Here is a 16,394-nt window from a genome sequence, read left to right as displayed (position 1 = left end):
TGTCCAGGAGCTGGTGAGCAAAGCAAGCCAAGAGAAGGGAGAGAGAGCAGACTCTCACGCCCAGCCACATGTCAGGGAATGAGGAAGACCCCATTTCACCCACCCATCCCTCTCCCATTTACCAACCATCCAGAGAGATGGGGAGAGGAAAGGGATTCAGCCATGATTTCCAAGAGGTAGTTAGGGAAAGAGGATTGTGAGGAATGATGAAGGAAAAGGGGGAACAGTAGCTGCAACCTCTCGGCTAACACCCCCGATATTAAAATCTCTTTTCTCTAAAATTCCTGCTGAACAGCATTACTAGGCAGAACTCCCATCATTCTACACATCGCATTTTCCCTTTCACCCCTAATGTCACTTTTCTGCTCCCTAATTTTCTCATGGCGTTTTTCACCTCCTTATTGCGTAGGGTGTAGATCAAGGGATTCAGAAAGGGGATGACAATGGTGTAGAACACCGCGACCATCTTATCTGCCGAGAAGGTGGTGGAAGGTCTTAAATACATGAAGATACATGGCCCGAAAAATATACTCACTACAGCAATATGGGAGGCACAAGTGGAAAGAGCTTTGCGACGACCTTTGGAGGAGCAAGTTCTCAAGGAGACTAAGATGATGACATAGGACACAACCAGCACAACAAAAGAGGTCAGGGAAATCAAACCCGTATTGGCAAGGATCATGATGCCAACAAGATAAGTGTCAGTGCAGGTCAGTTTCAGCAAAGGGTGCACATCACAGAAATAGTGGTCAATCTCGTTGGGCCCACAGAAGGGTAACTGGATGATTAGGACAGTCTGAACCATGGAATGCACAAAGCCGCCCACCCATGAAGCCGTCACAAGGGAGCCACAAACACATCCAGTCATGATGGTTGTGTAATGGAGGGGTTTGCAGATCGCAATGTAACGATCATACGCCATCACTGTGAGGAGGAAGATTTCAGTGCACCCAAAGGAATGGGCTACAAACAGCTGGGCTATGCAGCCATCAAAGGAGATGGTTTTCCTCTCCACAAAGAAGTCTGCAATCAGTTTTGGGGCTGTGACAGAGGAAAGGCACATGTCTACAAAGGACAGATAGCTGAGGAAGAAATACATGGGAGACTTCAGATACTGGCTGCTCTTTACAGTGACAATGATGAGAAGATTTCCCAGCACAGTAGCGATATAGAGGATTAAAAAGAAGACAAAACACACTGGCCATAACTTCTCATTGTGGCAAAGTCCCAAAAGGATGAATTCAGTCACATTCTGTGTGGGCTCCATGTATTCAGTTTAAATGATGGGTATATGGAATACCGCTAATCCACCTGCCATGACACAAGACAAGGATAGGAAGAATCAATACATATTGACCGGTGATGAGGTGAATATCAAGATGCATTGACTGAAGTGGTAGACTTTGTCCAAAAATAAAAATGAGCAATATGTAACTCAAGGAACTAGAGGAAATTGGCTTGAGTTACATATTGCCATGAACAGTATATACTCAAAATAATTAGAGTGGAAAATCTGAAGATGATTCATTCTAGTCTTCCCCCACGATGAATCATCAAAGGCTTTAATTGTAAGTGAAAAACTTAACCTTAACTATGCTTTGCAATCAGCTCTTTCATGATACAAATTCTATTTTATTCTTATTGCATTGATAAACACCTTCAGAAGTCCCATTTTTCAACCAAGGACATCTCTTACCATTGCATGTGAGCACATAAATGCTCACAAAAGTATTGATTTCTACATGCAAACATAAAACTGAGTTACCTTGTTAAGTAACCAAGGATTGAAAACTGGTCTCTGATTATTTTCATCACAAAATTATTTCACAAAATTTACATTTAGTTGAAAAGGCATTTTCATTGAAAAAAAAAATGATTTCAGTGGAGAATTTTGATCAGCTTTACACAAAACCCCAATTGAAAGAAGGATTGAAACAGTAATTTATCAGCAGGACTCACGGATACACTTTAGATTATTTATGCTGTTCCAAAAATGCAAAGCAGCCACAAACACTGTTCGATTGACCAGTTAACTCTGTCGCCAGAGGGGTGGAAAGCAGCTGAAGCCGATGAGCAAACTTGACCCTTTGTGTGTTATCATTTGATTTGAGGTGACTGCATTAAATTTTCTGTGTTCAAAAGAAAGTATTTATGAGTGGTCCTAAGCAGGAATGGATTAAGTATCGTTTCGGGGTGGTCATTGCTTACAGACTAGCATCTAATAAACCTATTTTATACATTTCAAAACGAAAATTAAAATAACAAATAAAAATAATATGAAGATTTTTCAAGAGAGAAGCTTGTAATGAAGATTTTAGAGTCATTCATCGTACTTTAGGTGAATTAGTTGGAGACTGATTGATGGAGCGGGGAATTAGATTGGAATGAATCCTAATAAGGTAGTTTTCTTTTTCTTTTACATTGGTAGAGCTAAGCAGGGAAAGAATAGCACAAAATACTCAACCTTGCTGGAAAACTCACATGGGTTGTATTTGCAGATCTTCAAACGAACCTGGATGGTGATGGGTTTTATTTCCCCTGCTTCTAACCTGCTGCTGTAGCAAAGGTGTTCGGGTCTGAACAACAGTAAGCAGTTGATGAGGGTGATCACATACTCCCTGCTAGATAGATTTTCTGCTTTGTACATTTCATCCTCACACCCGTCTTTACAAGCCCTGTCTTAGGATGTCCTTTGCTGTCTGTCAATTCTGCGAAAACCAAATTAGTGAACTAGAGAAGTGGTTTGGTCAAGGCAGCCCTCAGGAATCTTTTCACATCAACCACTTCCCCAACTCGCAATGCCTCTGATCTAAGAGCATCTCCATCCCTCGCTCCGCAAAATCTAAGACCCAACAAGATCTTTGGGAAAAATTGTCTCCCTCTCTGCTGTGAAGTCACAACAGAAATATTTAAAATCAATATGTAGTGGCAGTGCGTCATTGCCTGGTTAATGAGCTCCCAGAGGCACTTCAAGGCTTCTCCACTGGAAATAGTTGTTGAAGAAGCACTCCCCTATATAGCTTTAAACATGTATTTGAAGCAAACTTTCGAAGTTCTGCTGAGAGTTAGTCCCTTTCATAGTCTTCAAACTCCATTTTTCAATAGGACCCCCTCCCCCACCCCGCCTCCTCATACTTTCACCAAGTGATGGGCTTAGAGATCTTGCTATTGTCCGGTTCCTTCTACTCGCACCCCTACATAACAAGAGGGCACAGGAAACCCTGTGTCAAGTTCCTCATTTCACTCCTATGCTTAGAAAGGGGATCTTGAGAACTTGGGCAAAAGGCCACAAGCTCTATGGACCTGCTGTGTGTGAACAGCCATTGGATCAGGCCTTAACCGAAGAGAGCTCATGCCCAGCATAATCAATGGAAAAGCACCGGGTTGACTTCAGTGGCATTTGCATCACCCCTTAATCACTGACCTACGGGATCGAACAACGTTTGGATTTCTCTTCTACGTGATAATGTGACTCAACTGTGACAGGACCAGGGCTTGCGGTGTCAGATCTCAAAGACACCCTGGCTGCACAGGATGATGGGAGTTCTGAGGAAATGCCTGGTGATGTGGCCACTGCTGCTTACATTCCAGGGTGGTATCTTGTATTCCACCCTATGCTTAGTCTGGGATGCCACTGCTGTGGAAAGTTTGGGAACTCTAGCAGCACCGCTGGTGCTGGGACCTCCCATCTCATATAGGCACTTGATACCATTCACAGTGAAAGTGTAACCCACTCGTGAATGTGCGTATCCGACCTTCCTACATGCCTGTCAAGGTTCCTTCCCCACTCCGAGCTCTAGGGTACAGATGTGGGAACCTGCATGAAAGACCCCCTACGTTTATTCTTACCAGCTTAGGTTAGAAACTTCCCCAAGGTACAAACTTTGCCTTGTCCTTGAACAGTATGCTGCCACCACCAAGCATGTTAAACAAAGAACAGGGAAAGAGACCACTTGGAGACGTCTTCCCCCAAAATATCTCCCCCCCCCCCGCCCCAAGGCCTACACCCCCTTTTCTGGGGAAGGCTTGATAATAATCCTCACCAATTTGTACAGGTGAACACAGACCCAAACACTTGGATCTTAAGAACAATGAAAAATCAATCAGGTTCTTAAAAGAAGAATTTTAATTAAAGAAAAGGTAAAAGAATTACCTCTGCAAAATCAGGATGGTAAATACCTTACAGGGTAATCAGATGCAAAACATAGAGAACCCCTCTAGGCAAAACCTGAAGTTACAAAAAGACACAAAAACAGGACTATACATTCCCTCCAGCACAGCTTATTTTACCAGCCATTAAACAAAAGGAAATCTATTCCATTTTCAGCTAGATTACTTACTAACTTAACAGGAGTTGGAAGGCTGCATTCCTGGTCTGTTCCTGGCAAAAGCAACACACAGACAGCCAGAACCCTTTGTTCCCCCCACTCCAGATTTGAAAGTATCTTGTCCTCCATTGGTCATTTTGGGTCAGGTGCCAGCAAGCTACCTACGCTTCTTAACCCTTTACAGGTGAAAGGATTTTGCTTCTGGCCAGGAGGGATTTTATAGCGCTGTATACAGAAAGGTGGTTACCCTTCCCTTTATATTTATGACAGTGCCAAAGTGCTGAAGCTGTTGCTCTTTAATTTAAGCTGTACCAACTCCTGCCTTTACTTCCGGAGAACCCCAGTTATATCCATGGTGTGCTGGCTGTCACAGATGGAGGCTGCTACAAAAAACAGTAGTGGGACCATGTAGTCAAGGATATCAAATATGTTTGTACTTCATATGCCTTTGCAAAATCTGTACATGGGGGTGGGGAGGGGAGAGAACTTGGCTTGATGCCCTCTCTTCTACTTATGCAGCCATAGACAAACTGGCCCATCAGAAGAGAAGAGTTCATTATTCCCTGTGGCAACAAGACGTTGTGTCATGAAACCACAATTGCAATGATATGGCCAAATTGAGCAGATAGAGCAGCCATTTGAGACAAACAAACTATGCCATTGACATGGTATTCATTGGGAATTTATCCCCTTTTTTGCTAAGTGAATCATTCATAAAAGCAATACTGATTTTTGTGACCATATTCGTAACTCTTAAGTGTACATGACAATGTTCAGATGGGTAAATTTCACTTCTGAGTTGTTCACAAACTGTTCGCTTGGACTCTTCTCTCTTTGTATTGAATTTGGCAGGTTGGTGGCCTGCCAATCCCTTCCTAACTGTAAGTGGGGATCCCAGTTGGCTTCAGTAAACTCCCACTGTCCCAGTCATGAATGGAAACAATGAAGCCCCTTTTAGGTCAGAGGACAGAGGAGCTAAACAAGGAAATTATCCTTGTACTTGTTTGGAGACACTGGCCATCGGCCATGGTGCTTTGTCAGGTCAGCTGGGGCCTGACTGACTCACCCTGCTGAGGTGCTATTTCTGACTTCCAAGGTGTCTGCCCTATAGCACAGGGAGGCCAATTCCTCACCATGCTTTGCCCCTGGGTCCACTAATTGACCTGCCTCAGCAGAGCAAAGCACAGCACAGAGCCCTCAGTTATCCTTGCCTGGTGGTTCTGCTGGCCCTCCTTCTCCTGCTGACCATCCGGGAAAGCTGTGCCTTGGTTTTCCCCCCTCTGAAAAGCAGTTGTGAATCACTTTCACTCTCCAACTCACCCATTGCTGACTCAGTTTTCCCCCTTGCTGTCCCTGCTCCTGCCCTCTAGGTAGCCCTACCTCCTGGCACTGTATCCCCAGGGTGGAGGGGTGCTGCCTGCTCCCAGCCTGGTCTTAGGGCAGCTGCAGAGGCTGAAGAAACACTGGGGACTGAGGCATCGTTATGGCAGGAGCATGCCTAGCTTCAAAACTTCCTTTGGGCAGCCCTGCATTAACTCCTATGCTATATCCCCACAGGATTTGCCCAGTACTGTCAGGGATGAGGCTGGTGAAGGGGCCTGAGGTATGATACCCCATACTGCTCCTAGGCCCGATGACCCATGCCTTGGTGGGGGTCTGTGTGTGCCAGCACTGTGTAACCAGAGAGTGGCCGCAACAAATGGAAGAGACAAGCACAGAATCCATATGTCCAAGATGGTGGAGAGGGTGAAGGAATCTGCTGCCCCTCCCGCTGAATAGACACAAGGCCCAGAGTGTCCCTTTCTGGCACCCCGAAGCGAATAACCCACTCAAACCCTTATTTCTGACAACTTAGCATGAGCTAAAAGCCAACAAGCTGTAAAGTTACAGCAGAAATATTGAGAGTGAATGAAAGCTTATGCTCTAATACATTTGTTAGTCTCTAAGGTGCCACAAGAATTCATTTTCTTCATGTAGTGGTAGCATGTCCTTGCCTGGGATAATGAGTTTCCAGAGGCATTTCAGGGTGTCTCCATTGGAAGCAATCAGTGAAGAGGCAGCTGAGCCATATTGCTTTGGACACATCTTTCAGGCAAACTTTTGGTGCGTTTTGACAGTTAAGCCCAGATTTTGAGACATTTCTCTGCTTGGCGTTACAAGGGCTAAAGGACTTGGCTACACTGCCTTTTCAAAATTGACAGGTACTAAGCAGCCAGAGTCACACTGAAACTTAGATTGCTAAATTCCATTTTCAAAAATGATTTAGACACTTAGAAGCCTAAGTCACTCACGCCTTGTAATATGGAATGGAGCAACACCTAAATATCTTTAAAAATCTGGTCTTTAGTCTCTTTAGGTGTTCTGTAAAAGCGACAAAGAGTCCTGTGGCACCTTATAGACTAACGGATGTATTGGAGCATTAGCTTTCTTGGGTGAATACCGACTTCGTCGGATGCATGGAGTGGAAATTCCCAGAGACAGGTATGAATATGCAAGCAAGAATCAGGCTAGGGATAACTAAGTTAGTTCAATCAGGGAGGTTTGAGGCCTTTCTATGTCATACGGGGTTCATATCTGGTTCATTCTATTGACACCTTCCTACATAACAAGACATTGCAGGAACTCCTGTATCCAAATCTTCAGTTGTCTCCTAATGTTCAGGACGGGGGATCTTGAGAAGTGTAGCAATGGAGAGTTAGCCCTCTAGGAAATGGTGGGTGTGAACAGCCATCACTCCTAACGAGAGCTGTGTAAATAGATTTTTCAGTTCACTGGAAATTCCAAAGATAAATGGTGGGGGAGAGGAACTGTTTGGGGTTGAACCAAAACCAAAATGTTGGTAAATTGAAAAGTTTAAAAAAAAGTTTCATTTTGGGTCAAATGAAACATTTTGTTTGACCAATAAAGAAACATGTTGATTTAGTTTTGAGCAATTCTTAATGTTTTATTTTTTTAAATAAAAGTAAAGGAAAATCAAAACAAAATTTTTTTCTGAAATTTTTAAAAGTTTCCTTCCCCCCTGACCAAAACAATTCAGTGAAATCAACACTAAGTATATCAGTTTACCTGAATCTGCATTTTTTGCTGGGAAAAAAGTTTCAGTTGAAAAATGTCACCTTGTTCTAGTCCTAAACAATCACTGAACTAAGAGATTTAACAATATTCCGATTTCTGTTCTACATGCTCATGCAGAAAAGTTACAGGCCTCAATCATAACAATGCAATGGAAGGAATGATTCAGCGAGCTTTACAGCAGACACATTATCGCAAAATCAACCAGTGAGGGCTCTGGGGAAGTGCATGGCCAAATGGGTCCTACTACATTTTGTCACAAGATGCTGCTGACATGCCACTGCAGGACTGCTCTGGGCCTACAGCTGGAGTGAAGGGAGGACCCAGCATCTGTGGGAAGTCTAGCACTAACAGTGGTGCTGTGTTCCTAGGGTGAAAGCCAGCGAAAGGTTCCCACTGATTTCACTGGGACCTGGATCAAAGGCCACACAGATTTCGGAAGTGGCTGCCCTTTGTTCACCTGTGCAAGATTCGTATTGGGAGTGGGGATAAACACCCACACCCTCCCTTACCGACCAATGGAACCAGTCCTGCACTGATCCATAGTGAGAGACCTGTGATGTTAGCCTAGCTGTAACGACACAAAACCAAGACTCGGACATCTCTCTCAGAGCAGGCACACGGCAAAGCCAAACTATTCCTTTAAAACAGTATTCACTGGGCATTAGACTCCGTTTTTGCTGAACAAATCATTTGTCAAATGAACCTCATTTCCTTTGAATGAATTTGGTATTTATAAGTATTTGGACAGTAGTTGGGCCTAATGATATTAATGTATGGTTTGTTCACAAACTGCTCATCTTGACTATTTAGTCTTTGCTATTTGTTCTTTTGTGAGACAAGACACCCAAGCCATATAATATACTTCCTACTCCCCGCTTGAACGGATGACATTTTTCACCTGGAGAATAATGAAAGGTGGAAAAGTACTCTTTCTGGGACCAATTTTCAGAAGAATTTGCAATCATATCTGTGAAAATTTTGGGGTTTGCAAACACTTTCATGAACACACCAGTGTTGAAACCACACAAAACAAACAACAGAACTCAATAGATCAGAGTGACCCAAAGTTCTTGCTTTGGTTGTAGATATATTCATCAATCCATATTTTGTTTTGCTTTGTTTTAACTATTAGACCAAGCCTGGGAGCTGGGCTAATGTGAATGAAGCAAATCAGTGTCTGTAATTCTTTTGTTCCAAGTTTACTTCAGTGTCTGGAGATTCCCCTAATTGTTATTGTGCATGGCATATTCTCACCTTGTAGCTAAGTAATTAAGTGTGTGTAACAGTAAAATTTAGTTTTCAACTTGTGTCATTACAGAACTTTTTTTTTTCCCCAAAGAAGTTTTAATTATGCCCACTGGGCCTACACTAAGTATCTCCGGATGTTACCATGGAATCCCTTTGTTGGTGTTTATCTGGGATAAGAACAAGATTATTAAAAAAAAAAAAAAAGTTATCATCAGACCCGAGTCCTACTTCAAAAGTTACTAAGTTACCAACAATCAAAGGAAATTCTTAAAGGAACCTGCAACCTCCAGGATTTTAAAGCTCTGCTGGATTATAAAAATAAAAGATGGAGATTCCATCTTTTGTGATGATTTGTTCTGACAGTGCTGAAACACAGCTGCACTTGACTAGGAATCAAGCATTTGGCCCATTGTTCCATAAGTGCTCTGTCTGGTTTTGGTATATTTTAGCAAGGCCACAGAGTACATAACATGCTCATGTGCATCCAAAAGGTTGACAGTGGGGCTGGTAGGAAAATTGTTGTTAAAAGTTTCCTGTCTGACAATGTCATATCAATTTAAATGATTTTTTTTCATGAAATAATATCTCTTTCAGTGAAAATTCCCATGAGAAGACATCAGAACATTTAATTTCAGAAAAAAAATGACAACTTTTTGTTTTGAAATGTTTTCTACTTTATTTTCATTTTTATGATACTTTTATTATTTTCATCATAGCGGTGCATAATTGTCAAGGTATGTCATAATGGGACAGCTCATGTCAGATTATGATAATATCATAGTCAACATTTTCATAGAATCATAGAACTGGAAGGGACCTCAAGAAGTCATCAAGTCCTGTTCCCTGCACTCATGACAGGACCGGCACCATCTAGAACATCCCTGATAGGTGTTTGTCTAGCCTAATCTTAAAAATCTCCAGTGATGGAGATCCCACAATCTCCCTAGGCAATTGATTCCAGTACTTAACCACCCTGACGGTTGGGAAGTTTTTCCTAATGTCCAACCTAAACCTCACTTGCTGCAATTTAAGCCCATTCCTTCTTGTCCTATCATCAGAGGGAAAGGAGAACAATTTTTCTCCCTCCTCCTTTTAATAACCTTTTAGGTACTTCAAAACGGTTATCATGTCCCCTCTCTGTCTTCTCTTTTCCACACTAGACAAACCCAGTTCTTTCAATCTTCCCTCACAGGTCAAGTTTTCCAGACCCCGTAATCATCCTTGTTGCTCTTCTCTGGACTCTCTCCAATTTGTCCATATCTTTCCTGAAATGTGGCACACAGAACTGGACACAATACTCCAGTTCAGGCCTAATCAGCGAGGAGAAGAGTGGAAGAATTATTTCTTGTTTCTTGCTGGCCACACTCCTACTAATGCATCCCAGAATGATGTCTGCTTTTTTGCAACAGCGTTACGCTGTTAACTCATATTTAGCTTGTGGTCCACTATGACTCTTAGATCCCTTTCTGCAGTACTTGTTCCTAGGCCGTCATTTCCCATTCTGTTTGTGTGCATCTGATTGTTCCTTCCTCAGTGGAGTACTTGGCATTTGTTCTGATTGAATTTCATCCTATTTACTTCAGACCATTTCTCCAGTTTGTCCAGATCATTTTGAATTATAATCCTATCCTCCAAAGCACTTGCAGGCCCTCCCAGTTAGGTATCATCCGCAAACTTAATAAGGGTACTCTCTATGCCATGATCTAAATTGTTGATGAAGACATTGAAAAGAAGTGGTGCCAGAACTGATCCCTGCGGAACCTCACTTGTTATGCCCTTCCAGCATGACTGTGAACCATTGATAACTACTCTCTGGGAGCGGTTTCCCAACCAGTTATGCACTTTATAGTAGCTCCATCTAGGTTGTATTTCCCTAGTTTCTTGATGAGAAGGTCATGTAAGATTGTATGAAAAGCCTTACTAAAGTCTAGATATGCCACATATACCTCATTCCCCCTATCCACAAGGCTTGTTGCCCTGTCAAAGAAAGCTATCAGGTTGGTTTGACATGATTTTTTCTTCACAAATCCATGCTGACTATCACTTATCACCTTATGATCTTCTAGACGTTTGCAAATTGATTCCTTAATTATTTGCTCCATTATCTTACCTGGTACCAAAGTTAAGCTGTCTGGTCTTTAATTGTCTGGGTTGCCTTTATTTCCCTTTTTTATAGATAGGTACTCTATGTGCTCTCTTCCAGTCTCCTGGAATCTCCCCTGCCTTCCATGACTTTTCAAAGATAATAGCTAATGGCTCAGATATCTCCTCAGCCAGTTCCTTGAGTATTCTAGGATGCATTTCATAAGGCCCTGGTGACTTGAAGACATCTAACTTGTCCGAGTAACTTTTAACTTGTTCTTTCCCTATTTTAGCATCTGAGCCTACCCCATTTTCACTGGCATTCTCTATGGCAACCTTCTTGGTGAAAATTGAAACAAAGAAGTCATTTAGCACCTCTGCCATTTCCACATTTTCTGTTATTGTGTTCCCCTCTTCATTTAGTAATGGACCTACCCTGGCCTTGGTCTTCCTCTTGCTTCTAATGTATTTGTAGAATGTTTTCTTGTTACCCTTTATGTCTCTAGCTCATTTGATCTCATGTTGTGCCTTAGCCTTTCTAATTTTGCCCCTACATACATGTTTTATTTGTTTATATTCATCCTTTCTAATTTGACCTTGTTTCCACTTTTTTGTAGGACTCTTTTTTGATTTTTTGATCATTTGAGATCTCCTGGTTAAGCCAGGGTGGTTTCTTGCCATACTTCCTGTCTTTCCTATGCAGTGGATAGTTTGCTCTTGTGCCCTTAATAATGTCTCTCTGCAAAACTGTCAACTGTCTTCTATTGTTTTTCCCCTTAGACTTAATTCCCATGAGATCTTACCTGCCAACTCCCTGAGTTTGCTCAAGTCTCCCTTCTTGAAATCCATTGTCTTTATTTTGCTGTTTTCCCTCCTACCATTCCTTAGAATCATTAACTCTATCATTTCATAGAATCATCGAATATCAGGGTTGGAAGGGACCACAGGAGGTCATGTAGTCCAACTCCCTGCTCAAAGCAGGACCAAGCCCCAATTTTTGCTCCAGATCCTGAAATGGCCCCCTCAAGGATTGAACTCACAATCCTGGGTTTAGCAGGCCAATGCTCAAACCACTGAGCTATCCCTCCCCCCAAAGCTGCCTTCCACTTCCACTTCATGATCACTTTCCCCCAAGCTGCCTTCCACTTTCAAATTCTCAACCACTTCCTCCTTGTGTGTCAAAATCAAGTCTAGAACAGCCTCTCCCCTAGTAGCTTTCTCCACCTTCTGGAACAAAAATTTGTCTCCAATTCAGTCCAAGAACTTGTTGGATAATTTGTGCCCTGCGTTGTTATTTTCCCAACAGATGCCTGGGTAGTTGAAATCCCCCATTACCACCAAGTCCTGGGCTTTGGATGTTTTTGTTAGTTGTTTGAAAAACTCCTCATCCACCTCTTCTTCATGATTAGGTGGTCTGTAGTAGACCTCTACTATGACATCACCTTTATTTTGTACCCCTTTTATCCTTCCCCAGAGACTTACAACAAGTCTGTCTCCTATTCCATCTCAACCTCAGACCAAATGTTCACATTCTTAATATATAAGGCAACACCTCCTCCCTTTTTTCCCGCCTATCCTTCCTCAGCAAGCTGTACCCTTCTATACCAATATTCCTATTGTGCAGATTGTCCCACCAGGTCTCTGTGATGCCAACTGTGTCATCGTTGTGTCCATTGACCAGCATTATGAGTTCTTCCTGCTTATTCCCCATACTTCTTGCCTTAGTATACAGATATTTAAGATACTGATTTGATTCCTCCCACCCAGTTCTGTCTTGTCTCTTGCTGATCCTTGCTATTACAGCCCATGCTCCCCCCAATTTCTGACCCTTCTCCCAGGTCTCCATGTGTTTGACTTACCTGTGTGCTTTGGTCTCCTGCCCCCTTCAACCTAGTTTAAAGCCCTCCACACTAGGTTGTTGAATCAGGCTGCTGAAGCTTCTTCTCCCCTTCCCCATCCAGCCTGCACCCCTTTAGCTGGGCCCCTCACCCTTGTTCCTGCCAGTCTCCCTCCAGCTAGGCCTCTTGCCACCCACTGGGCAATGATGTGGAAGAAATCATAAAAACATCACTGATAGTTTGCAAATGACAAAGAACAGTAACTTCAATAAAGTTAAGATCAGCATCCTACCACTGTGAGAGCAAATCTATGGAGGTTTATTTTAAGAAGGAAGCAACTAGTCAAAAACGGCCTAAAGTGACAAAAGTGAGGAAATTAAAAGACTTAGACTAACCATGGCAATGACTCAAGCAGCCATCATAGATTCCTAGATGGTACTTGTCCCCCAAACCACAAAACAAGAAGTGGGAAAGAAGAAAAAAAAGAAACCCCACAGCTGAGTGTGGCCGAATGGCAAAACTCAAGGAAATTAACTGGGCCAAACAGGTATCCTTTAGGAAATGGAATTCTACTCCCCAGGAAGCCAACAGCACATTCACAACAGCACGTAAAGTGTAAGACGGACATCAGCAGGGCTAAGAGGGAATTGGAAAAGAAAGTAGTCAAGGACGTAAAAACAACCAACAGTATATTCTTTCATGCTATTGGGAAGACCGTCAGAGAATCAGTGGTGCATGCAGTGTAGCCATGTCAGTCCCAGGATATTAGAGAGAGAAGGTGGATGAGGTGATATCTTTCATTGAACCAACTTCTGTTGATAGACAAGCTTTTGAGCCTGAAGAAGAACTCTGTGTGGCTCAAAATCTTGTCTCTTTCACTGTAACAACATGGAACCCACCTCTCATGAGCACCCCTTTCTGGTCTGGTGTGTCTGCACTTCTCTCAGTTTATGGTGACCCTCTCTGGCAGTTTCTAGTGACTCAGCCCTCTGGCCAAGTCACAGTCTGTATGGAACACAACTCAGACATCTTCAGGGGTATTAATCCAACAAAGTCTTTATGAGCTCCTGGCGCTGGTAGGGTACCATGCCCCCAGAGCTTGCTCCCTGGAGACTCTTCACCTATTCTGGTCTGTTGTGGCCCCAGCTCTCCAGCTGGGCTTCTTAACAGGTCAGATCACCTTCTGGGGGTTTATCACTGTCCAGTTGTAGGCCACTTCCCCAGTGGCCTTTGGGAGGGGACCCAGGCCCACCCACTACTCCAGGCATAGGCACCAACTATAAATGAAAACAAAATGCTGTCTGCCTTTTTGGAGAAACTTCTGCAAAGAGCTGCAACAGGGCCTGGACATTTCCAGTGTTAGGTAAGTTGGAGTTCAGTTTATAAGCACAGCAAAAATTGAGCAGCTTTCTGCTAATATTTGAATCTTCCTTCTGGAGCTGGAACAACAAAACTTATCCCAATTTGGCAGACTGGAAATTGAAGCCAAACTCTTTAATCTGTCAGTGAAGCCCCAGAGTGAACTCTTCAAGCGAGTGTTTGGCTGTGGGAAGCAGTGCCCATCCACTGACCAAAGTCACCAAAAGACTTAGGGAACTTCAGAGATGATGATTCACAAAAAACTGAGCATTCCATATGCTCCTCTGATGTGGTTTCCAATCATAGTTTCCAAACTGTAGACATGGCAGGGAAATTTCATCCATTCAAAGATTACCACCATTACAACCCAGACAGGTGCATTCAGCCCTACCCCAGCACCAATGCTTCTGATTACTAGAAATTTGTCTTCAAGGAGTTCAGTGATCAGCTGTAGGAAAGATAGGAAGTGTGACAAGAGACCACCTTGGCTTAACCAGAAGATCTTCAATGGTCTGAAACTCAAAAAAGATGCCTAAAAAAGTAGAAATTTACACAGGATGAATATAAACAAACAACACATGCAGGTGGTGATAATATTAGAAAGACCAAGGAACAAAAGAGATATAAAAGGCAAGAAGAAAACATTCTACAAATACATTAGAAGCAAGAGGAAGACCAAAGATAGGGTACGCCTGTTACACAATGGGGGGGGGTGTCAAGGTTCCTTCCACACTCTGAACTCTAGGGTACAGATGTGGGGACCTGCATGAAAACCCCCCTAAACTTATTTTTACCAGCTTAGGTTAAAACTTCCCCAAGGTACAAACTATTTTACCTTTTGCCCTTGGACTTTATTGCTGCCACCACCAAGCGTCTAACAAATATATAACAGGGAAAGAGCCCACTTGTCTTTCTCCCCCAAAATCCTCCCAAGCCCTACACCCCCTTTCCTGGGGAAGGATTGATAAAAATCCTCACCAATTTGCATAGGTGACCACAGACCCAAACCCTTGGATCTTAAGAACAATGAAAAAAGCAATCAGGTTCTTAAAAGAAGAATTGTAATTGAAGAAAAAGTAAAAGAATCACCTCTGTAAAACCAGGGTTTACAGGGTAATCAGATTCAAAACATAGAGAATCCCTCTTGGCAAAACCTTAAGTTACAAAAAGACATAGAAACAGGAATATCCATTCCATTCAGCACAGCTTATTTTCTCAGCCATTTAAAGGAATCAGAATCTAATGCATATCTAGCTAGATTACTTACTAAGTTCTATGAGTCCATTCCTTTTCTGTTCCTGGCAAAAGCATCACACAGACAGAGAGAACCTTTGTTTCTCGTCCCCTCCAGCTTTGAAAGTATCTTGTCTCCTCATTGGTCATTTTGATCAGGTGCTAGTGAGGTTATCCTAGCTTCTTAACCCTTTACAGGTGAAAGGGTTTTTCCTCTGGCCAGGAGGGATTTTAAAGGTGTTTACCCTTCCCTTTATATTTATGACAGGGGGCAATAACAGAAAATGTGGAAATGGCAGAAGTGCTAAATGACTTTTTGTTTCAGTTTTCACCAAAACATTTAGCAGCAATTGGACATCTAACATAGGGCATGGCATGCCAGTGAAAATGAGGTAGGATCTGAGGCTAAAATAGGGAAAGAACAAGTTAAAAATTACTTGGACAGGTTAGATGTCTTCAAGTCACCAGAGCCTGATGAAATACATTCTAGAATCATAGAATCATAGAATATCAGGGTTGGAAGGGACCTCAGGAGGTCATCTAGTCCAACCCCCTGCTCAAAGCAGGACCAATCCCCAACTAAATCATCTCAGCCAGGGCTTTCTCAAGCCTGACCTTAAAAACCTCTAAGGAAGGAGATTCCACCACCTCCTTAGGTAACACATTCCAGTGCTTCACCACCCTCCTAGTGAAAAAGTTTTTCCTAATATCCAACCTAAACCTCCCCCACTGCAACTTGAGACCATGACTCCTCGTTCTGTCATCTGCTACCATTGAGAACAGTCTAGAGCCATCCTCTTTGGAACCCCCTTTCAGGTAGTTGAAAGCAGCTATCAAATCCCCCCTCATTCTTCTCTTCCGCAGACTCAACAATCCCAGTTCCCTCAGCCTCTCCTCATACGTCATGTGCTCCAGCCCCCTAATCATTTTTGTTGCCCTCCGCTGGACGTTTTCCAATTTTTCCACATCCTTCTTGTAGTGTGGGGCCCAAAACTGGACACAGTACTCCAGATGAGGCCTCACCAATGTCGAATAGAGGGGAACGATCATGTCCCTCGATCTGCTGGCAATTCCCCTACTTATACATCCCAAAATGCCATTGGCCTTCTTGGCAACAAGGGCACACTGTTGACTCATATCCAGCTTCTCGTCCACTGTAACCCCTAGCTCCTTTTCTGCAGAACTGCTGCCTAGCCACTCAGTCCCTAGTCTGTAGCGGTGCATGGGATTC

The 16,394-nt window shown here is 42.9% G+C and overlaps 1 protein-coding gene across 1 annotated transcript; it reads right to left on the bottom strand.

Annotated features, from left to right (window-relative positions):
* Positions 1 to 316: 316 nt before the first annotated feature.
* On the bottom strand, positions 317 to 1,267 carry LOC141988979 (olfactory receptor 4S2-like). Its single transcript, XM_074955164.1, has one exon. It carries the CDS (start codon positions 1,265 to 1,267, stop codon positions 317 to 319), a length of 951 nt encoding a protein of 316 aa, XP_074811265.1.
* Positions 1,268 to 16,394: the final 15,127 nt, after the last annotated feature.

The sequence above is a fragment of the Natator depressus genome, chromosome 6 (assembly GCF_965152275.1).
Source record: "Natator depressus isolate rNatDep1 chromosome 6, rNatDep2.hap1, whole genome shotgun sequence".
Taxonomy (NCBI): Eukaryota; Metazoa; Chordata; order Testudines; family Cheloniidae; genus Natator; species Natator depressus.
The sequence above is the reverse complement of the archived record's forward strand: the minus strand, read 5'-3'. Positions and strand labels throughout refer to the sequence as shown.